General features: G+C 53.8%; 1 protein-coding gene across 11 annotated transcripts in view; it reads left to right on the plus strand.

Moving 5' to 3' along the window:
* CDH23 (cadherin related 23) overlaps positions 1-23,341 on the plus strand; it is a 389,679-nt gene that overhangs the window by 364,382 nt on the left and 1,956 nt on the right. For 5 of the 11 annotated variants that reach the window (XM_074374168.1, XM_074374164.1, XM_074374165.1 and 2 more), the window contains 25 exons: positions 743-845; positions 2,132-2,257; positions 2,951-3,154; positions 4,313-4,771; positions 7,971-8,087; positions 9,255-9,479; positions 10,053-10,222; positions 10,446-10,583; positions 11,892-12,011; positions 13,503-13,680; positions 13,835-14,046; positions 16,007-16,198; positions 16,299-16,412; positions 16,926-17,055; positions 17,158-17,409; positions 17,499-17,660; positions 19,194-19,450; positions 19,812-19,909; positions 20,353-20,473; positions 20,555-20,634; positions 20,753-20,793; positions 20,952-21,012; positions 21,515-21,644; positions 21,865-21,987; positions 22,433-22,537. In XM_074374168.1, coding sequence (XP_074230269.1) covers positions 743-845; positions 2,132-2,257; positions 2,951-3,154; positions 4,313-4,771; positions 7,971-8,087; positions 9,255-9,479; positions 10,053-10,222; positions 10,446-10,583; positions 11,892-12,011; positions 13,503-13,680; positions 13,835-14,046; positions 16,007-16,198; positions 16,299-16,412; positions 16,926-17,055; positions 17,158-17,409; positions 17,499-17,660; positions 19,194-19,450; positions 19,812-19,909; positions 20,353-20,473; positions 20,555-20,634; positions 20,753-20,793; positions 20,952-21,012; positions 21,515-21,644; positions 21,865-21,987; positions 22,433-22,537 — 3,918 coding nt within the window. Of the gene's footprint in view, positions 1-742; positions 846-2,131; positions 2,480-2,950; positions 3,155-4,312; positions 4,772-5,114; positions 8,088-9,254; positions 9,480-10,052; positions 10,223-10,445; positions 10,584-11,891; positions 12,012-13,502; positions 13,681-13,834; positions 14,047-16,006; positions 16,199-16,298; positions 16,413-16,925; positions 17,056-17,157; positions 17,410-17,498; positions 17,661-19,193; positions 19,451-19,811; positions 19,910-20,352; positions 20,474-20,554; positions 20,635-20,752; positions 20,794-20,932; positions 21,013-21,514; positions 21,645-21,864; positions 21,988-22,432; positions 22,538-23,341 lie in introns of those variants that run through there. The other 6 variants (XM_074374169.1, XM_074374167.1, XR_012510293.1 and 3 more) reach the window with 5 other exon arrangements.

Genomic DNA, 23,341 nt, shown 5'->3' on the forward strand with positions numbered 1-23,341 from the left:
CCATCTCTACAGGCTGGTGGCCCTCATAGACCGCTGGTCTACGTCCTGTGCTTCTCCCCTTCCTTCCTTCTCTTGCTTTTCTCTCCCACTCTCATTCCCTCTCCTCTGCCTGTGCTTTAGGAGGGCCTGGGTCAGGCTGGAAAGCAGCAGCATTGAGTGGTGGGAATCAGGGGGCTTGGAGGCTGGTCCCCACGCTGCAGCTCACTTGCTCTGCAGCTTTGAATAGTCACCCCCCTTCTCTGAGCCTTGGTTTCCCCACTTCTGTAGTGGAGAGCTGTCCAGGGTACTGGGAGGCTCCGAGAGATAAGGACTATGGCTGTGGTTTTGAAAGATCTGAAGTGTAGCCCTGGGTGAGTTTGAATAAACTCTGACAGGGCATCAGGCCAGCCTGGAGGGTCTGGAAACTAAGGCTGGTCTTCCTGGCTGAAGTCCTTCTTTATAATGAGATGGACCATGATTAAATACCATATATATCCATTCTCCTGTGAACTTCACAACACTTCCATGAAGGAGTTAAGGTCAAATTAAAAAACAGAGGCCCAAACAGGGGGAAAGATCTGCCTGAGGCTACCCTGTAAGCTTCTAGCACAGAAGGGACTTGAACCCAGGTCTCTGGACCCCTGTTGTGGGCTTTTTTATCATCTACTTCTCTGCCTTGAATGTCACCTCCTAGTCCTCCTCCCACTGGAGTGCTTTGCTAGAACATGGCCTACAACCTGTCCTCCCATCGTGCCTCCCACAGGATTTTGACTTGCTACTGATCTTTCTCGCGGATGAGAATGACAACCACCCTCTCTTTACTGAGAGCACCTACCAGGCAGAGGTGATGGAGAACTCTCCTGCTGGTAGGTGCTGGGCCCACCTGGGAATTCCTGCAGCTGCCAGGTACCACCTGGGCCCCAGGTGCCTGAGGACCTCCCTTGTGCCTGGTGAGGGCCCAGCTGAGGCCTGGCTGGGGAGGCAGCTTTACCACGTGGCTGGCGAGTGCAGAGGGTGTGGAGGGGAGAAAAGGGTACAGCCCTGAGAGGCTGGTGGGCCAGGGCTGCTGGGCCTCTTAGGGGCCACCAAAGAGGCCACAGGTCTCCTTGGAAGTGGTTACTGGTCCCCAAGGTTGTCCGAGAACAGCCCCACTGCCCACTCTGCACAAAGGGCATTTAAGGTATGAGGACTACCCAGGAGGGGGATGAGCCCACCCCTCCCTCTTCTCTCCACTCCCAGACATACGGCATCCTGGAAGCTTCTGAGCAGGGGGCCAGGGGGCCTTTCGTAGGTCAGTGTGGCCCTTTCCCCACACACATGCACTGACCAGCCTCACCTCCCTTCAGAGGGACAGAATCTCCTCTTTAATGTCTCCCCAGAGGAAGTCCCCTCACTCCTCCTCCAGCCCCCCAGCCCCCGAAGCTTAGATTCTAAGTCAGAAAGAGATGAGCTGAGATACCCCTTGTCTCTGGCTGAGCATCTCCACTACAGGAATTTGAATCTTACACCTGCCTGTGTCTATGCTCACCCATATGCCAGCGCATGTCCACGTAAGGCACATGTGTTGGCTCACATGTGTGCATGGACACACATAGGCACATAGGTGCCTGCACAACGCACTCCATGTGCAGATGTGCCCACCTGCAGAGGTAGACAAGACCCCGGCCTGCAAGTGCCACCGTGAGTGCTCGTGGCTGTGTGAACATGGAGTCCTGCACACACATGGGGATTCTTAGCTATGTGTGGTCAGACAGCTGTTAGAGCATTGTGTGCACACACGTGTGGACAGACTGGGCTGGGTGTGCATACCTAGACAGGGCCCACACACAGGGAGGGGACGTCAGGGAGCCCCAGACCCTCCCGCGGAGTGGCCAGCCTCAAAGGCTGCTGGGAAGGTAGGCGTGCTCCTGGCGGGCCAGAGGGGCTTGCTCACCACTGTTGTTTTCTCCCCAGCAGGGCTTTGAGGCCGCTCCCCAGGCATCTGCGTCAGTCTGCCAAGGCTGCCGCAGCCCGGCCCAGGGCCTCCCCGCCCCGTCCGCCTCACCTCCCTCCCTCTCATCCATCGTCAGCCATGGCTCACCGGGACGGGGTAGGGGAGGGGCGGGTGGGGGGCCAGGTCGGCCCAGCAGTGACCCCTCTCCCCCTGGCCCAGGGACCCCTCTGACAGTGCTCAATGGGCCCATCCTGGCCCTGGATGCCGACCTGGACGTCTACGCCGTGGTGACCTACCAGCTGCTGGGGGCCCAGAGTGGGCTCTTTGACATCAACAACAGCACCGGTGAGGCCTCTGTGCCCGGCACCCCCAGCCTGGCTCCAAGTCTTCCTCTGGAATGGGAGTGGCCCCGCTGCTAGACCCAGGGCCTCCTTTCTCAGTGCTGGGTCCAGGCTCTCCAAGGAGACCCCATCCCTCAAGCCCCCATCTTGCAGCTGGATTAGGCCACCCAAGGGCCAGGCAGGAGGAACCAGGAAGAGGCCTGAGGGTAACAGGAGAGATCTGCTGGTACATAAGCTCTCGGCCTTGGCAGAGAGCCCCCAAACCCACTCCCTCCAGCTCCCCATGCCCAGCCCAGAGGATCGGGCCTCTAGTCTGCCTCATGGTCTCCCCAGAGACCATGTTATATCAGTCTGGTCTTGGCTGATTTGGTGACAAGTGACAGGGAGGGATATATTAGCACTTCTCTCAGCAGAGCAGGTCAGACCTCTAGCCTGGGTCATCCCAGGTGGGACTCTGGAGAACTGCAAAGGGCAGCTGGGGAGGGGACAATTAGAGGACACTGGCACCTAGGGGATCTCCCTAAACACTGGTTGTTGGACCTTTACAAAAGAATTCTTATTGTGTTGCTTTCCCTGCTCCTCTTTCATCTCTTTCCCCTTCATGCCTTGTCTTTGTCCCCTCCTGGTTCGCTCTCACCCTGTCTCCCCACTGCATCATTTTTCCTATGTCTCCCTGGCTGGTGGCGGTGGGTGCCAGGCATAGTAACAGTGAAGTCAGGTGTTGTCATTGACCGGGAGGCCTTCTCACCCCCTGTCCTGGAGCTACTGCTGTTGGCTGAAGACATCGGGCTGCTCAACAGCACAGCCGACCTACTCGTCACCATCCTGGATGACAATGACAACCGGCCCACCTTTAGCCCTGCCGCCCTCACTGTCCACCTGCAGGAGAACTGCCCTCCAGGTATGCAGGGGCAGGCCCCGGCCCATAGCAGGAGCTGGCTGATGGCCTGTGGGGACTGGAGCCTCACAGATTGGAGGTAGAATCCACCTCTGGTCAAGAGGACAGGCAGTAGGATTGGCGGGAGGGCACTGGAGAGACAGCCAGGAGACTCAAGTCCTCCCTCACTTCCCTTCTTGGATCCCCAGTGTCTTGTCTGCAAAAGAAGATTATTAAGGTGTATTCCATCCATGTTCCTGGAAGGAAAGACTCTTTAAAAGTCAAAATAGGATTAACATGATTCCCATCAAAATCAAATATGAATTGGTGGGTAAATTTTATTCTAAAGTTTACCTGGAAGAATAAGAACATTTTGAAAAATAAATATAATCAAGCCAGATTTGCCTTACCAGATATTAGAACACATTACCAAACTACAGAATTAAAAACCGCATGGTATGCACACAGGACTTTGAAAGTAGCCCAGAAATAGATACTGGTAAATTAAAGAATGTAATATTATGTGACAAAGGAAACAGTGAAACCAATAAAGAAAACTAATTATTTGGTGTGCAAAACATCTATTCATATCTAGTATAGATTCTCACTCTGTAGCAGACACCAAAATGAAACCCAAAGACGTTCTAAAGAAAATATAAAAAGGTAGAAAACATTAAAAAAAAAAAAAAGCAGAAGTTGGAGGTAAATATTTATCTGATTGTGGGATAAGTAGGTTCTAAGCATATAAAAAACAGAAGAACTTAAAAGAAAACTACTAAATTTTGGTGCATATGAATTTAAACTTCTTTACATGAGATAATTATAACTAATATTGAAAAGGAAACAAACTGAAAAAAGATATTTGACACAAGGTATCGTAATTATATAATTTGTATAATTTAACAAAAAAATGAGCAAAGGGCAAAAGCAGACGCTTTACCAAAGAGAAGATACAACTAATCATTAAGTTATTAAAAATTGCTCAGTCTCACAAGTCAAAGAATGCAAAATAAAATAGGATACCATTTTCCTACAAAATGGCAAACATGAAAAATGCATAAAAGATAGATACTGGCAAGGCTGTGGTAGGAAGAGGCCCTTGTGAACGAAGAAAGTTATCTTGGTGAGATGTTTTTAGAAAAGGCCACTGTTCTCAGCTGCTCCCCATTCCCACCCCCACAGGATTCTCAGTCCTTCAGGTCACAGCCACGGATGAGGACAGTGACCTCAACGGGGAGCTGATCTACCGAATAGAAGCTGGGGCTCAGGACCGCTTCCTCATCCACCCGGTCACCGGGGTCATCCGCGTTGGCAATGTCACCATCGACCGGGAGGAGCAGGAATCCTACAGGCTGACGGTGGTGGCCACCGACCGGGGCACCGTCCCTCTCTCGGGCACAGCCACCATCACTATCCTTATCAACGACATCAATGACTGCCGCCCCGAGTTCCTCAACCCCATCCAGACGGTGAGCGTGCTAGAGTCAGCCAAGCCAGGCACTGTCATTGCCAACATCACCGCCATCGACCGTGACCTCAACCCTAAGCTGGAATACCACATCATCGGCATTGTAGCCAAGGATGACACTGACCGCCTGGTGCCTGACCAGGAGGACGCCTTTGCCGTGAATATCAACACAGGTACAAGGGCCTGCTCCCCTCCAGCCCTCCTCTTGCCTCCCCGCCCCTGTCTCCTGGCTCTCTGCTTCCTGCCCTACCCTCCTCCTTTCTCTTCTCTCGCTCTGCTCCTTCCTTTCCCTCAGCTGCTCCTTCCTCCTCTCTTCTCCCTCCTGTTGACACCACATCCTTCCCTCTTTCCCATCTCTCCCCTGGCTCCTTCCCTCTCTCCCTTCTCTTCCTCCTTCTCCCTTGGCCGGCCCCGTCTCTGTCTGATTCTCTCACTCTGCCAGTATTGTATGAGAGTGCCCATCTCACCACACTCTTCCCAGCATTAATATTACATGGTTTTCATATTTGTAATTCTATAGGAAAATGGCACCTTGTTTTAATATGTATTTCTTTAATAACTGGGCAGTTGAACTCTTTCTCCATATGTATCCAGGTCATTTAAATTGTCTAAGTTTTATATATGTGTGTGTATGTGGATATAGATATATATAATATGTGTATTTCTATTTATATATATACACACACACATATATGTACCCTTAATTATTTTCTTACACCATCAGAAAACAAAGAGAACTGTGGCTTATCTTTCATGATTTATGCAGCTTATTATAATTTTGATGGCTTTAACATTTTTCAAAAAGTGCCGATGTCTGCTCCTCTGGGGAGTTGAGGAGGGGACATGGGACCTCACAGGGGTACTTTTTGGAAGGCCCAGAGGAGTGAAAGAAAAACTAACATGGCTGTGACAAAATGCTAAAATTCCTTGTTATTCAGAGAAATGCATGATAAAGCGGTCGTGAGATACTGGTTTTCCATGTGTGATTAGCAGACATTAGGATGCTGGACAACACTGAGTATTGGTGACAGTGTGGGGACATCAGAACCCTCATACACTACTGAAGATATTTAGGCCAATTCCACAATCTAGATAGCAGTCCAGCACAAAGTACATCCATACTGCCATGACCCAGTAATTCGACTCCTGGGTGTATGTCCCAAGGAAACTCTCAAGTCAATAATGGAACTACCTGAGGATGTTCACTGCAGTGTTATTGGTGGCAGGAGTTGGAGGCCACCTGGGCATCCATCTCTAGAAGACTGAAGAGTAAAACGTGGTAGGTGTACACCATGGGTTACCAGGTAGCTGCTAGAAGCACTAGATTCAGACAGAGAACCATGAGTGGACCTTAGAAACAAGTACTTACTGAAAAGAGTAAGAAATAGAATGGGGTATATGTACCATAGTCCCACTTGCATAAGTGTAAAATACACAAAAACAATACATGATTTTAGGATCTTTCAAATAAAAAATACACTTTAATACATTACAGTGATTGTCCGAGAGGAGAAGGGGAGAAGAGTATGGGACTAAAAAGGTTTCAACACATACATAAGACAAGAGCAGGGCCAATGACTATAGTATGCAGTGAACCAAAGAGCATGATGAACTCAATATGCCTGTGAGACCTAAAGGGAAAAGAAGACAGGAAAACCATGAGCCACTAGGAGAAATCAGGTAGCTCAGACATGCGTCAGGTGAGCAGAATTCCTGCTGCAGTGGCTGCCCGGGACCACAGACAGCTGCTCCGAGCCCCTGCCCAACTTCACGCTGTACTGTTGCCTCTACCAATTTTTTTCTATTCTCCTTCCCTCCAACTGACTCTCTTCTCTCTATTTTTCTTTCCAGTGTCCTCTCTGCCCCTCTTCCTCACGTTCTCTCCCCTCCTTTGCTCACCTCCCGTCTCCTTTCTACTTGCCAGAGTCTCAGCCCCCTGAGCGCTCCCACTTGCCCCCTGGCTTCCTGCCCCTCTTCCTCTTCCCATCCACCCTACCCGTCCTGAACCTCCGGCCCTGGTCAGCTCTGAGCCCTTCCGTCCCCTCCGCCCTGCTCTGCTCCATCCCCTCTCCTCCCTGAACTAACTGATGTTAACCCTCTTCTCTCTTCCTCACGGCTGGCAGGCCCACAGGTTTGAGCTCTGTTTCTCTGTCACTTCCCACCTCATTTCTTCTCTGCTTCACCCCATCGCCTTCCTCCATACTCACCGCACCCCCCCCACCCCTTCCCATCCTGTGGGGCCCGGGCCAAGGCCGTGGCCCAGCCTTTGCAGACTGAATGCAGTCACCCTCTCCCCATCCTCGCTCCCCAGCCTCGGGGACAGGGAGCGAGAGTAGGAAGAGGAGGAGGAGGAGGAGGAGGCAGCGGCCCAGGGTAAGTGACAGCCCCATGGCTGGGGACCCGAGGAGGACAGAAGCCCAGCAGGGGAATCTACCAAGGGGGAAGGGAATCCCGGACACCCCGATGCCTGAGAGAGGGCTAGGAAGAGAGAGAGGTGGGTTCATCCTAGGATGAGGCCAAAGGGAGGAGGAGACACCATGCCCTTAAACACGCAGGAAGAAGAGCGGTCCCAACAGAGCCAGCCCTGAGACTGGCAGTAAAACTAGGTCAGTCTAGTTCAAGCCCAAGCCACTGGAGGGCTCCTCTGTGATTAGGGAGCAGGCAGGGGTTTGGGGAGGTGGCAGGTAGGAGAGAAGGAAGCAGCTTCTTGCTAGTAGTGCCAAAGGATGATACCCCTTTCCCAGTCAGCCGTGTCATGCCCCACGTAATCGAGACAAAGGGCTGGGCCTGGCTGTCTAGTCTGTGCCACCACTGAACCCTCCAGGGAACCCCCTCAGGGCTTTTTAGTTGCTTTGACTTTCCTTTATGCTTGATCTCCCTAGAATATAACATAAAATTTACCGTCATAACCATTTTTAAGTGTAAGTTCAGTGGTTCAATATACCCACCTTGTTATGGAATACAAGCATTCTTTTAAACAAGCAATTACATAGCACTTCCTATGTGCCAGCACTGGTCTAAGCCCTTTATAAATGTAAATTCATTTCGTTGTTATAACCCTCAAAATAGCCCTATGTGGTAGGTACTGTAATTATCCTCATCTTACAAATGAAGAAACAGAGGTACAGAGAGGTTAAATAATTTTCCCAAAGTCACCAGGCTAGTAAGCATTGATTAAGGGCAGAATGATGTTCCCCCTGCTTGCAGATGGCTGTGACCTCATCTCAGCCAAAGATGAAACCAGCAGGTCTTGGGTCCACTAGGGACCATTGCCCTTGGTGGGGATTGGGAAGGTTGGCCGGGAACACCTCTGGGAGGCCCAGATTTTAGGGGATTCCCTTTGGACTGAACCTAACCTGGTCTGGTCTGCAGGATCCGTAATGGTGAAGTCCCCCCTGAACCGAGAGCTGGTTGCCACCTATGAGGTCACTCTCTCAGTGATTGATAATGCCAGCGACCTGCCAGAGCGCTCCATCAGCGTGCCAAATGGTAAGGCTCCTCACAGGCCTCTCCCATCCATTACTCAGAGTCAGTCAGGCCAGAGGGGCAGGCCTGGAACAGGCGCAGGCCTGGCCCCCGGGAGGGAGCAGCAAGACCCAGCTAGAGGGGCTGCCGGTAGTCAGGCCGCACCAGGCACAGGGCAGGTGGCAGCTAAGTGAGGCTGAGGGTGGCCCTGGGTCCCAGCCGTTAGACAGAGCTCCGCAGTGGGGGATCCAGAATCCCACAATTGTGTGTGATCTTAAACCCTAAGGGTCAGAGTGGGAAGGAGGCTTGGTAGAGGCTGGAAGGGGATTGAGAAAAGGATGGGTTGACAGAGACTTAGAATCCCATTGTCAAGACTGGTTACTGAAGGTGTGGCTGGGATGTGAGCCAGGAACCTCAGATCTGATAGGAAGCCACGAGGTCAGCCCAGAGGAAGGAAAGAGCAAGGAAAGGTGACTTGAAGCCACAGACACCACATTAGGGGACGCAGGCACTACGGGAGAGAAGAGGGGCATGCTGCTGCCTTCTGCAGCTGGGCACAGGCTGCCCTGCCTGCAGTATGAGCTGGGAGGGGCTGCTCGAAGCAGTGGATTTTGTGTGGACAGAGCAGGGAGCAGGGAGGGGCATGTAGTGATGGGGTGGCCTCTGCCATGAGGCAAGGACAGCTGCTGGGGTGGGGAGATAAGCCTAGCAGATATCGGCTACTTATCTCTATAGCCCAGAGGCCCAAGTTTTCAGGAAGGAAGGGCAGACCTGGTCATCTCCTCCTTGTCCTGCACTCAGAGGGCAAAGGGCCAAGGCTAGTTATATAGAGGGGACAACTCAGACTGGAGATGAGAAGCTGAGTCATGGAAAGGGTCTTAAAGATCATCTTAGTCCTATCTCACAAGACTAGTGGGGAAACTGAGGCACAGTAGGGGCCAGGGGCTCCACCAAGGTTACCCAGCCAGTTGTCCAAACCCAAGCCCCTTTCCCTACAGAAGAGTGAGCAACCAGACCAGAAGAAAGGGTCACATGCCACCGCCTGAGGGTTGGGGCAAGCTTCAGGGAGCCCAGGGAGGGCTGTGAGATGCTGCCATCCTCTCTGGGCTCAGCTGAGATGTAGAAAGGCCTGGCTCAGCCACAGTGGTGCCCCCTCACACCACTCTCACTCACTCCCTGCCCCTACCCCAGCCAAGCTGACAGTCAGCATCTTGGACGTCAATGACAACACGCCCCAGTTCAAGCCCTTCGGGATCACCTACTACACAGAGCGGGTCCTGGAGGGGGCCACCCCAGGCACCACGCTCATTGCTGTGGCAGCTGTGGACCCCGACAAGGGTCTCAATGGGCTGATCACCTACACCCTGCTGGACCTTATGCCCCCAGGCTACGTCCAGCTGGAAGACTCCTCAGCAGGTAGGTAGGAAATCTGCCAGAGGAGGGTTGGGGGACATGTGTCTTTGCCTGCTTAGCTTCCAAGAGGGACCATGGCCCACTTCTCACCCTCCACTGGGGCCCCACCATGGCCCCTCAGTGAGCTGGGCCAGATCAAACATGGCCAAGATTTTAGTCACTCCCAGATACCCAGAAGAAAGGACAGTGCCTAGTTCTAGGTTGGGATGGAACCCCCCTTTGACATCTGCTGGAAACCTGGCATACTCCATCACCATCTCCACCACCCAAGCTCCGCAATCAGTATCACTTATAGAACAAGAAGCCCAAGAGGGAAGTGTTCAGAGGAGGTCTCGGACTTCAGGGAGCACGTCCCTTTGACTTGTGAAAGCTTTCTTACCCCTCCAGTAAAGAGAACAACTGGATGCCAGCTGCTCCCAGCCCTCTAGCCTGCTGCTGGGCAGTGCTGCCTGGCCACCGTCCTCCTTTGAGGCACCACACCTATCCCTCAGAGCTCCAGATCCTCCTCTTCATACTTTGGAGAGCTTCCATGAGTGAGAATTGGCCAAAATGGCAGTGCCTGTCTCTGTGCCTTAGGGAAGGTCGTTGCCAACCGGACAGTGGACTATGAGGAAGTGCACTGGCTCAACTTTACCGTGAGGGCCTCAGACAATGGGTCCCCACCCCGGGCAGCCGAGATTCCTGTCTACCTGGAGATTGTGGATGTCAATGACAACAACCCCGTCTTCGACCAGTCCTCCTACCAGGTGCATGACCAGGCCAACAAGTTGGGTCTGGGACCTGTGCCCATTTCTTGGGACCTTTGGGCATCTTCCACTCCCACCCTGCCAGCCTTTAAGTCCCATAGGATTGACCACCCATGAGTGGCTTGATGCCCTGGGTTGTCTGCATCAGTGAGTCTCCCCAGCAAGGGCAGAGACTCTAGGACTGACCATGGCTCATGCTCCTTCCCTGCCCACTGGGCTCCAGGAAACCATCTTTGAGGATGTTCCTGTGGACACAGTCATCGTGACGGTCACTGCTACTGACGCTGACTCAGGCAACTTCGCCCTCATTGAGTACAGCCTTGTGGATGGAGAGGGAAAGTTTGCCATCAACCCCACCACAGTAAGTGGGCAGTAGAGGGCCTGGAGGGCCTGGGTTTAGGGAGTGGGAAGTGGGAAGGGCCCAAGGTCACAGGCTGAAAAGCCACCAAAAATATCACAGTCATCCCTCTGTTTCTGTGTCCTGCCACTCAGACATCTTTAGCCTCAGAGGGCTTTCAGCCAAGTCAGCAAGCCCTCTTCTCAGAGCCCCAGACATCCTGTAGACTGCGGCCTCTCTGTCCCAGCAGACATGGGAGGAAGTGGCCAGAGTCTTTTGGAACTAGCCCCTTGTGGGACAGAAACTCAGATGTGTCACCACCAGACTAGAAACCTTGATTCAAGTGCATGTGACTGCTTTTTGAACCTGTCAAAAGAGAGGCATAGGGAACTCTGCAGAAAGTGGGCCTGTATCCACGGCCCTGTCCTCGGTGCGGGGGCAGGAAAAGAGCCCCCATGGGCCCATCCCCCACGGTCCCATGAGCCTCAGACTTGTGGGAGAACCGACGCTCAAGAGAAAAATGGGCGATGACTTCAGATGTCAGCAAACTGGTTCAAAGCTTCTGTTTCAGTACAGGGAGAGAGCCCTGTGGCCTGGGGCCGGTTGGCCAGGCAGGGCCTTCCCCAATTGCTGGGCTGGAGCTGGACTTTCCCACCCACTGCCTCTGCCTGCCCACATCCCTCTGCGCTCTGCCCTTTCAGCAGGTTCTGTCCTTCCTCTTGGTGTGAACAATCAGACACACCCCTGCCTGGCACTACGAACAGTGAATACCTAGGGAGTCCTGCTGTATACCTGGCCAGGCAGTGAGCTCCGGCCTGGGCTCTGCACCTGATCACCAGGTGCTCTAGGGTGGTGGGAGCAGGAAGAGCCACTAGCATGAGAGCTCCATGGGGCAGGGGCTGGTGTCTCTTCTGTGCTGTATCTCCAGGGCCCCGAAAAGTGTGTGCACGTAGTAGAAGCTCAGTACACATCTGTTGAATTCTACTATATAGAAAATAGAGAAACAAGGCCCTACTGTCTGGCACAGGCAACTATATTCAATGCCTTGTAATAGCCTGTAATGAAAAAGAGTAAGAAAAGGAATATATAGATGTAACTTGTATGTATTTTGTAAATTTATATATATTCATACATTTATGTATTTATAATATATAAGTATATATTTTATATTTATATTTATAATAGTATAAAATGAATCACTATGCTGTGACCAGACATTAACACAACATTGTAAACTAACCATAGTTCAATATAAATACATACATACATACATACATACATATGTATATATCTGCTGAATTGCTGGACCTGTCTCCACCCTCCCTCTACTAGGGTGACATCTATGTGCTGTCCTCTCTGGACCGGGAGAAGAAGGATCACTATATCCTGACAGCCTTGGCCAAAGACAACCCTGGGGATGTAGCCAGCAACCGTCGAGAAAATTCAGTGCAGGTGAGGGACCTTGGTGTGAACCAGGGACAGTAGGGACTGGGGTTGTGGAGGCAGCAGGCAAAACCTTCAGAGAATGGCTGCTGAGGGCGGGAGCGGAGCCACCCGGTCCCCTCAGAGATGTGATGGCAGGAAGGAGAAGGCAAGGGCTTTGCTGGGGATTCACAGTGGCTGTTGGCTTAGGGAGATGGGGACTCTGGAAGAGAAACTTCCTGTGCCAAACCCCTGCTAAAGCAACTAAACCTACCTGGGTGTGACCCAAGTAAAAACTGGGGCCCCCCGTGGCCCAGTGTCTCCATGGTGTCCCATTGAAAGAAACACAGTCCAGCAACCAAACATAATGATAAAGCCATTATCTTTATTTGTGTCTCTTAAAGAACATTAATGAGGGATCAGATTCACAACCTCACTCCCATTCCAGGTCTAGCGTCCACACTGTTGCTCTGAGGCCAGCATCCCACCTTTAAGCTCTGTCCCCATTTCTATCCAAAGTCCCATACCACAAGGCTTGGCTTTCTCTTTCTTTCTCCCCCTTCTTTCTGCCCTTTCCAGCCCTGTCTTTCTATATCCAGTTCTTCCAAGTCTCCCAACAATAATCTAACTATCCATAGATAACTCTTCTGAAGAACGAGGAGGTGAGAAGCTGGGTGGGCAAAGAGAAGTTCTCTTTAGCAGGTAGGGGACGGGGCTGGGCGCACTCACACTATGTGCATCCCATGCTGTCGCATGTGTGGGGTTGGGAAAAGCACAGGATTTGGAGTCAGAAGACAAGTTTCCACTGGCTGAGCCCACTGCATTTGTCAGCCTCGGTGGTCAAAGCTGCAGGGGGCCGGGGGTGGGGGCAGGGGCAGTGGCAGGGGCAGGGAGGAGGATGCCTCCCTCCCAGGGCAGTAGTGAGTCAGGGAGATGGGAGGTTGGAAAGTGCTCTGTGCATTGAAAGGGGGTCTTAAAATCACTGCAGGGAAGAGGTCTGATTCGGATACAGTCAGACAAGGCCACAGTAGCTGAGGAAAAAAGTCCTCCTGGTGTGTCCATAGGACCTTCCCTGGGCTGTGGGGTCAGCAGAGAGAGCCAAGTCCCAAGCCAGACACAGATCCCCGTCCACAGGGGCCTTTGGGCATGGAGGAGTCACAGTCCAGCATTAAGGTCCACAGACTAGTCAGATACAAGGGGCCACTGTGGGAAGGAGAAAAGGACACAGTAGGAGGTGGTGGGGATGGAGTCTCTGCTTCAGGACCCAGACACAAATTACCTGTCAACCACAGGACTAGCTGAGCGTTTACTCAGGCCAAGCACTGCACTTAGACTCACAGGTGAGCCTCACAGGCCCCTGGGAGATAAGATATTACCGTCCCCAGTGTCCAACTAAGGAAACTGAGGCTCAGCGGGTTAAATAGCCTGAGGTCAGACTGAACAGTGAGCACCATCCATCCCAGCTTACGCCTGAAACAGCACCCAACATGTTCCTGACCTTTGACCTCAACCCCCCTGCAGGTGGTGATCCAGGTGCTAGACGTCAACGACTGCCGGCCACAGTTCTCCAAGCCCCAGTTCAGCACAAGCGTGTACGAGAATGAGCCAGCCGGCACCTCGGTCATCACCATGATGGCCACCGACCAGGATGAGGGCTCCAATGCAGAGCTGGCCTACTCACTGGAGGGCCCCGGTGTGGGTATGTAGCCTGCTCCCCACCCATGATGCCTTAGAGCGTGAGAAGAGCAGGTGACTTGCCTGCAGCCCCAGGCCAGGGGGAAGAAGAGGGGGAGGAAGGGTGGGAAGGATGTCCCAGCCAGAGCCATGCCCTGCTCTCCTGCCCCACCTGCCAGAGGCCTTCCACGTGGACATAGACTCAGGCCTGGTGATCACAAAGCGGCCACTGCAATCCTATGAGAGGTTCAACCTGACTGTGGTGGCCACGGATGGCGGACAGCCCCCACTCTGGGGCACCACTATGCTCCTAGTGGAGGTCATCGACGTCAATGACAACCGCCCCATCTTCATGCGCCCGCCCAATGGCACCATCCTCCACATCAAAGAGGTACTGCTGTCCCCTGGGGCCTCCTGCCCACCAACACCCTCCTCAGGTATCCAGCCCGCTTCTCCACCCTGCCGTCATCCTGCAGCCTGAGAGAGTGAAGGGGCCCCCACTGGGAAGTGAGGAAACTGAGGCCAGAGTACAGGACAGGCTGGCTCAGTGCCACACAGGGGAGTGTTGTAATTGGTTAGTAATATGGGTTGTGCCAGCAAAAGCTCTTAGGTTCATGTCTAACTCTGTTGTGTACCAGCCAAATAACTTTGAGCAAGTGACTTCTCTGAGTCTGTTTTTTCATCTGCAAAATGGGACTAATAATAGTAGATGACCCATCTCTTGCTCCTAAAGGTCTGCCAAGGACAGTCTCCCCAGCAACTCACTTCCCCCATACTTGTCTCAAAATAAACTCACAAGCCCCTTCCGTCTGTCTGTTGTTCCTGCTGATACTGATGTGGAGACAGCCTGAGACTTGAGGATGCGCATCAAAATAAGAAACAAGGGGAAGTGGCTGAGCTTCCAAGTCTCTCTTCTTTCGTGCCTTGCTCTCAATTGCCTTGTCAAGATGGGGAAGCACTCCTGACTCCTGCCCTTCCCCACCTTCCTCTCAGCTCCCGAGCCCAACATACTCCCTGATGGAATACTCAGGGTTTCTTGCACTTATGCTTTGCTCCCCAAACTGCAGCGTGTCTCTACATCTCAGGAGGTCAGTGTGAAGTCCTTGCTGTCATTCTGTCTCCTCTCTGAGGTCCCACAGGAAGGATTCCCCCCAGGACTGAGCTCTAGGAAATACCATGCTTTTACCTTGTGATTTGCTTTTGCCTGTGTCCACTGCAATGATACAGTGGCCCTCTTTGCTTTGCCCACTAGGGAGCTCGTGGCAGTCAGCCTGGGTTGAATGATGTTGCAGGGACTTAGCACACACACCTTATTTCCCATCCCTCAGTTTCTATCTTCCTGCCAACGATTTTTTTTTCTTTACCCTGATTTTTTTTTAACTTGTTTACTCTTATTATAATTTATACATTCTTATAAGCTGCCTCAAATCTTTTTTGTAGAATGAGGCAGGATATAAATTAATAATAGTCTAGTTCTTTTCCACACCAAAGGCCCCTTTTACCTTCAAGGGGTCCATATTTTGAAAGAGTCATGTCTTCCAAACAACCAGCATTTGTTAAGTAATTATCTCTTTGTCATGCCACTTTATGTCAATTAGATATAACTGCCATTTGGAGTTTCTGATTGTCATGATCAATGAGATAAACAATGAAACCATACTGAGCTGGTAATTTTTTAACTAAAAACAAACTTGCTTATTTTCTTGTGCCCTTGGCAACCTTATCATGAGCCAGTGTCTGATGTCAGTTAGGTTATCTGCTGTCTTAGACTTAAGGGACTCAGGAGACTGAGGCTCAGAGAGGTGAAGTGGCATGTCCAGGTTACACAGTGACTCGGTAACAGACTAGAACCCAGGTGTCCAGTCTCTAGCCACCATGTCACTCTTCCTGTGGGCCCATTTTCAGGTACCCTATTGGGTGCAGTGTGTTATTTGGGGATACCTAGAGTTCCTGTGATTGGGGGAGCAGAGAGCAAGACATCTGGGAACAGAGAGTGGCTGTGGCCTCAGCTTTGGGATTCCCCATCTGTCTTCTAAACCTCAGCATGCAGTGATCAGAGGGCTGGGAGAGCCCCTGGAAGGGCGGTCACCCAGAGAGTCTAGAGCATGCTGGATTCCAGGCTGGACCACCAGTGGGCAGTGGCTTTTGCTGGGGGTGGGGTGAAGGAATGTTCTAGCAGATGCTCAGCCTCCAGGAGACTCCAGCCAAGCAGACAGGCATTTCCTAAGGATGCTGGAAAGTGGCAAGGACATTCTGCTGTGGGAGGAGAAAGAGCAAGAGCTCCTTTGGGCCTGGGAGCTGAGATTCTCTCAAGATGTCCCAGGAGCCTCCCTCCCACGCCCCCCATGCAGGAGATCCCACTGCGCTCCAACGTGTATGAGGTCTACGCCACAGACAAGGACGAGGGCCTCAATGGGGCCGTACGCTACAGCTTCCTGAAGACAACAGGCAGCCGAGACTGGGAGTACTTCACCATCGACCCGATCAGTGGCCTCATCCAGACGGCACAGCGCCTGGACCGTGAGAAGCAGGCAGTGTACAGTGTAAGGGGGCGGGCCCGGCGCGAGGGTAGTGACTTGTCCTTCAGGGATGCCCATCTGGGGCCCTCTCTCTCCTTTTCTGACTGTGCTCCTCTGCCCCCAGCTCATCCTGGTGGCCAGCGACCTGGGCCAGCCTGTGCCCTATGAGACTATGCAGCCGCTGCAGGTGGCCCTGGAGGACATCGATGACAACGAACCCCTCTTTGTGAGGCCTCCGGTGAGCTCACCCCTCCCCTGCACTGGTCACAGCTGTGTAACTCAGTTGCCTGCAAGCACACAGTGCCACTGGGTTACATGTGGAAACTGCACGCACGTCCCAGAACGAATATTAATTGAGCAGCTACTATGTTGAGCCACTACCCAGCAGTCAAAAAAGCTGACAAACACGCCTGACTTGTGGAGCTGACATTCCCGTGTTTGCACAAAAAGCCTGAAAATCAGTTCTGCTTTGGTGAGCTGGGGCTGAGCACCTCACGTGGACTCAGACTCTCTGACTTGGTGGTTTTCTCTCCTTGCCCAGCCGTGTCACTGGGCAGCACTCCCTGAGGCCCGAGCTGGAGTGTCCCCAGCACGGCCCTCGCTCCCTTGGGGTTACAGCAGTTCTCACCCCATGAGGCCTGGGCAGAAAACTCCCTCAGCACCCACAGAGGCACTGCCCAGGGCCCTCTGGCAGGAGCTGGAAGCTCAGGTCTTCCCTGGGACTCCCATGACCTCCCTCTCCCCCCTGCAGAAAGGCAGCCCCCAGTACCAGCTGCTGACAGTGCCCGAACACTCGCCACGTGGCACGCTCGTGGGCAACGTGACAGGCGCTATGGACGCCGATGAGGGCTCCAATGCCATCGTGTACTACTTCATCGCAGGTGGGGCCTGACGGGGCCAATGCCCTACCTACCCTGGGGCTGGAGATGACCCAAAACAGCCCCAGCCCCGCCCCTCACCCTGTGCCATGGTCCCACCCTCAGCCGGCAACGAGGAGAAGAACTTCCATCTGCAGCCCGACGGGTGTCTGATGGTGCTGCGGGACCTGGACAGGGAGCGTGAAGCCATCTTCTCCTTCATCATCAAGGCCTCAAGCAACCGCAGCTGGACACCTCCCCGTGGGCCCTCCCTCACCCTTGACCTGGTCACTGACCTCACCCTGCAGGAAGTGCGAGTCGTGCTGGAGGACATCAACGACCAGCCGCCACGCTTCACCAAGGCTGAGTACACTGCAGGTGCCAGACCAGAGCCTAGGCCTGGGGGAGGGGTCGGGGGATGCTCTGCTCTGCTGCTTACACCCACCGGCCCATGCCCTTTCCTGCAGGAGTGGCCACCGATGCCAAGGTTGGCTCAGAGTTGATACAGGTGCTGGCCCTGGACGCAGACATTGGCAACAACAGCCTCGTCTTCTACAGCATCCTGGCCATCCACTACTTCCGGGCCCTTGCCAATGACTCTGAGGATGTAGGCCAGGTCTTCACCATGGGTAGGGGCTACAGCCACTGCATGGGTCTGCGTGGGTAGCACAGGGTATAGGTGGCCGTGTCAGTTCTTCCATTCACACAGCCAGCCAGCCAGCCGTCCTTCAGCCAACCAGCTATCATTTGTTAATCCTTCCATTCATCCACCTGTCTTTCTATCCGTTCTCTAATCCACCTGTCCATCTCTGTGTCCACCCACCCACTTTCTTCTTTCTTCTTCCCATATCCTCATCCATCCGTCAATCAATCCACCCATTGAACAATCCATCCATTCACCCACCCATTCATTTATCCACCCATCCACCATTCGTCCATCCATTAGTTCTCTCTCTCATCTGTCCGTCTATCCATTTTCCCGTTTTCCTTCTCATATATTCACCTATCTTTCCATTTGTGTGTCTCACCCTCCCCAGGCATTGTGCTCAGTAGGCACTGGTGAGCCAGGATTCAAAGAACACACTTGTACCTAAAACTATGTATGTTTGCTTGTGCATTTGCCTGTGTGGATCGCTGAACATCCTGGGTTAGGTTCTAGAAGGTGTCCTAGTGGGTGACCCATTACCTTACCTCCAGCTCCAACCCCTTCCCTGCTCTTCTCTGCCTACAGGAGTCCATCTAGACTCAGTGGCCTGGCCTCCCAGGCTCACCGGGTCTTCCTCCTAATCCCTTTCTGGTTGCACAGCCACTTCCTACCCTTGAGGCCCTGTGCTCGCCGTTCCTTCAGCCCGCTCTGCACCTCCCTCCCTCCCCTGGGCCATTGATCCCTTTGTCCTCACCTCCTGAAATACCATCCTGACCTTCATCTCTGCCTTCCCATACACTCCCCCAACTATCCTTTGGAGTCTAGTTCATATGCCTCCTCCTCCAATCCCACAACCAGACACCATCGCTTTGTCCTCTGAGTTCCCACTGCTCTAATAAACTAAGGCACAGAAAGGCTGCATAGCTTGCTAAAGGTCACAAAGCTAGAAGGTGGCCGATTTTGAACCCAGGTCTACTGTCTTCTAAGCAAAGACTGTGCTGTAGCACCGCTGGTCACCACGCTGCTGTGGTTGTGGAATTTGAAGCACGTGTGTGTGAGGGAGACAGGCAGATACTGAGAAGGCTCAGAAGTGTTCCATAGCATCCCAGCGTGGTACAGCAGAGTCCCCAGCTTGTCATCCTTGGACAAGTGCAGCCCACAGCTGTGTTTTAATATGCAGCATGTTAAAATAAAAACTTAGAAATCTCAAACATTTTTTTAAATTAAAAAATAAAAAAAACTTAATCTCCATAAAAAGTACGAGTTCTGGCAACACTGGTCACACTCTCCTGTGGCCTGTGACAACCAGCTGAGCTCAGACCAGTGCCACTGCCCCTCCAGATGGACATACACCTCCCTTGCCCCACTCCTCTGTCACCTTTGCCTTCTGCTGGTGTCCCGACTGCTGCAGGCCCGTGGTGCCGCCCCTCAGTGTATCCCAGTGCCCCTGGGCCTCTGGAGACTCGGGGGCACCAGGTGGCCCCTGAGCCGATCCACCCACGGGCTCTCCCTGCAGGGAGTGTGGACGGCGTCCTGCGCACCTTCGACCTCTTCATGGCCTACAGCCCTGGCTACTTCGTGGTGGACATTGTGGCCCGGGACCTGGCAGGCCACAATGACACAGCCATAATCGGCATCTACATCCTGAGGGACGACCAGCGTGTCAAGATCGTCATTAACGAGATCCCCGATCGCGTGCGTGGCTTTGAGGAAGAGTTCATTCGCCTGCTGTCCAACATCACTGGTGCCATCGTCAACACCGATGACGTGCAGGTGCCCCATGCAGCCCACCCTGGGTCTAGGGGCAGTGGAGGGAGAAGAGGGGACCAGGCCACAGGGACACGGCATTGCAAAGGGACCAGGGTATGAAAGGGATCCGTCATTTCCTAGCTGCGTTGCCTTGGGTGAGTCATTCCAGATCTCTGGGCCTCAATTTCTTCATCTATAAAATGGAGCTGTTAATAGTGCCTGGCCCAGTGCGGTGAAATGACTGGCAATGCAATCTTGGTCCTCGACGAGTGTTCAGTGTTGATGGGTTTATCAGCAGGGTAGGGCAGGAGGGGCTGCTGGAAGAGGCCTGCCCATCCCATCCCTTGCTCTTGCCACACACCCCATGGTACCCCTTCTCACCTAGTTCCACGTGGACAAGAAGGGTCGGGTAAATTTCGCACAGACAGAACTGCTTATCCACGTGGTGAACCGAGAAAACAACCGTATCTTGGACGTAGACCGGTAAGTGGGCATCTGTGCTCATCTCCTGTCTGTCTGCCTCCTCGCCCTGGAGTCAGGACGGGGACCCGCCAAAGGAGGTACAGGTAACAGCCTCAGGCCTGCTGTACGGGGCTCTCCCCGAGAGGTAGGCAGGGCAGGTAGAGAGAACACAGTTTGGGTGCATGAGCAGAGCTCCCCTCTTCACGCCCCCAGCCTAACTCTCCCCGTGTGTGAAATGGGATTATTACACAGACTATAAGGATCAAACAGGATCCTATAAGAAGGGATGGGGAACACTGTAAGATCCAAAACTATCTGAGCTCGGTGGGCTTTAATCTTGCAGGGCATGGTGGGGGGTGCATTTTGGGGTTCTGAGGCAGGAGCTGGGCAGACTGGCCCAAGGGGGAGGAACTCTTGAGGAACAGCTGAGGATGAGCGCTGAGCGCCACCCCCCCCTCGCCCAGGGTGATCCAGATGATTGACGAAAACAAGGAGCAGCTGCGGAATCTCTTCCGGAACTACAACGTCCTGGACGTGCAGCCCGCCATCTCTGCCCGGCTGCCCGACGACATGTCTGCCCTGCAGGTACCGCTGATGGCCCCCTCGGCATGGCCCCCTCGCCACCCAGGGTGCTCTCACCCACTCCTGCCTGCCCTGCTCCCCTAGATGGCGATCATTGTCCTGGCCATTCTCCTCTTCCTGGCTGCCATGCTCTTCATCCTTATGAACTGGTACTACAGGACCGTGTGAGTGACCCCTACCTGCCCTGTTCCTGGGACAGTCATGGAGGTAGGCGGGGCCATTGGGCCCTGAGATGCCAGCCCAGCCCCAGCCTCCTTCACCAGTCCCTCTGCTTCTTTCCAGACACAAGAGGAAGCTCAAAGCCATCGTGGCTGGCTCGGCAGGTGAGTGATGGCACTGATGGGTGGGGAGGTGAAAGGGCAGGAGGGGCCCTTGAGTGCCTCAAGTAACTGCCTGGCCTCACAGAGCTGGCTCAGCCCCAGGTCCCCCAACCCCAGCGGGATGTACCCCTCCCCTCCACAGCCTGAACCTTCTCCTGCAGGGAGTCGTGGCTTCATTGACATCATGGACATGCCTAACACCAACAAGTATTCTTTCGATGGGTAAGTGAGGAGTGGGGTACCCCAGCCTTGCCGGGTGCACTTTGGGGAGGCCCACCTAAGACCTAGCTGGGGTGGAGAAGTCCTGCTGCCTCTCCAGCACTGAGGCCATCATGGACCTGGGATGTGGGCACCCCCTAGTGGGCCAGACACCTGCTCTCTCCGCCCTCAGAAACCATGTCCCTGAACTGGGCTCCCACTCTGATCAGGCCCCACATTCCAGGGGGCACAGACTTGGGGCACCGGGTGGAGGGTGAGGCTTCTGCACCAGAGCTGATCCAGATGGACACGCTGTCCTGTTCTAGCAGGACTCTAGATGGGAGGATGCGCCCACAGGTGCCTTGGGCAAGGGGCCTGCTTCTCACAGCCCTGAACCCCCAGTCCCCTGAAAGGCACTACCATTGACCATGGAAACAGCAGGTGGTTAGAAGTGAGGCTTCAAAGGCGTCTGTCCACTCAAACCTGCCTTTCTCACCCTCCCCCCAACCCCACTCCCCACCTGCAGGGCCAACCCTGTGTGGCTGGATCCTTTTTGCCGGAACCTGGAGCTGGCCGCCCAGGCCGAGCATGAGGACGACCTGCCGGAGAACCTGAGTGAGATCGCTGACCTGTGGAATAGCCCCACCCGCACCCACGTGAGCCCAGGCCTGAGCCAGGAGCAGGGGAGTGGATGGTCACGAGGGCAGAGGCGGGACGGGCGGGGCAAAGGTAGGGTTGGTCTTTGCCACCGCCGGCCGGCGGAGGAGCTGGATTCTTTGGGTGGTGGTGCACTGCCCTGTGTGCGTACAGGAGTGTGTGTGCATGTGCGTGCACGTGCTGCCTGCCTCTGCTCCAGCTAGTGCCCCCTCTCCCCAGGGAACTTTTGGACGTGAACCAGCAGCGGTCAAGCCTGACGATGACCGGTACCTGCGGGCAGCAATCCAGGAGTACGACAACATTGCCAAGCTGGGCCAGATCATTCGGGAGGGGCCCATCAAGGTGAGCCCTCCTGGCAGGGGCCTGCACTGCCCCCCACCCCCACACACACGGGCCTGCACCCAGACCCCTGGCTGCGCTTGGACCTGCTCCAGAGGAAGCAGGGAAGGAGGAGGATCCTGGGAAACAGCTCTGTCCACCTCTAGGGACTCAGTTAGACCTGCCCTCCACTGGGGCAAGAACACCAGGGCAGAAGCCAGGGCACTGGGCTGGTAAGGAGCTGCTTCAGCCTGCAGTGGCCTTGGGCCCACAGGGGTTCTGGCCGGCAGCGTCTCCAGGCTCTGCTCCTGATCCTCCAACCAAGGATCAGACACCTCTGCACCCTAGACTCCTGGAGTCGCTTCCATCACCCCTACCCAAGTTAAAGGAGTGAGTGAGGAGTTTTGGGAGTAATGGATGGGGCAGACAGGGGAAGGCCTTGGTGGGGTTAACCCTCTCCCTCCCCCAGGGCTCGCTGCTGAAGGTGGTCTTGGAGGATTACTTGCGGCTCAAAAAGCTCTTTGCACAGCGGATGGTGCAAAAAGCCTCCTCCTGCCACTCCTCCATCTCTGAGGTAGCGGGCGGGCCGGGAGCTGTGTGCTGTGCCCCAGCCTTGGGGGTGCTCTCTCTCTCGCTCTCCTGCGGCCCTCATCTTCCTCAGAGTCTCTTTAGATCAGCAGCGGGGGCCCAAGACAGCATTAGGGGGTGGGGGTCCAGAGAGATGGCAGGGTCTGTTTTCTGGGCTCTGCAGTGGGCTTTCCCAGGGATGGGTGGGCCTTGAAGCAGTGTTTCTCAGATCTGAGGAGCTTCAAGAAGGTACCATTGAGAGGTGATGTCATTTTAAGAAAATGGCTCTAGGGTCACACAGGTCTACATATTTGTTTGCCCATATGTCAACACTTTAAAAAGTCAGACTTTATCTAAGAACCCAAATTTCCAGCTGGGCCAACATTCCCAATGGGAATAGGCTAGAATGGAACAGCTCCACACAGGACACAAGCGCCATTTGTGAGTCTCTGCTCTACATTATGAATCCCCTCCAACTTCACCTATGGACACTTCCCACCTGGCCACAACTGGCAGTGATCCTACTTGAGGCCAACCTGGTAACAAATCCTGATTCCACAGCCTGCATCACAAGATCTTTATAGATCATCAAATACACACAATTCAAAAGTTACTCATAGAAAGCCCATGCTCCAGAGAACACATCTGTAGCACCCGTAGTAGCTATGGTTCCCCTTTGTACCGAGTTTGAGAAACACTGTCCTAGGCTGGACGGACCTGCTGCGGCACGAGCCCAGGGTTCCTTGTGTGTGGTAGGGGACAGGCCCATAGCAGGCGGGACTTTGGGGCCATCCACCTGCTCACCCCTTAG

The sequence above is a fragment of the Camelus bactrianus genome, chromosome 11, assembly GCF_048773025.1.
Source record: "Camelus bactrianus isolate YW-2024 breed Bactrian camel chromosome 11, ASM4877302v1, whole genome shotgun sequence".
NCBI classification, from domain to species: Eukaryota; Metazoa; Chordata; class Mammalia; order Artiodactyla; family Camelidae; genus Camelus; species Camelus bactrianus.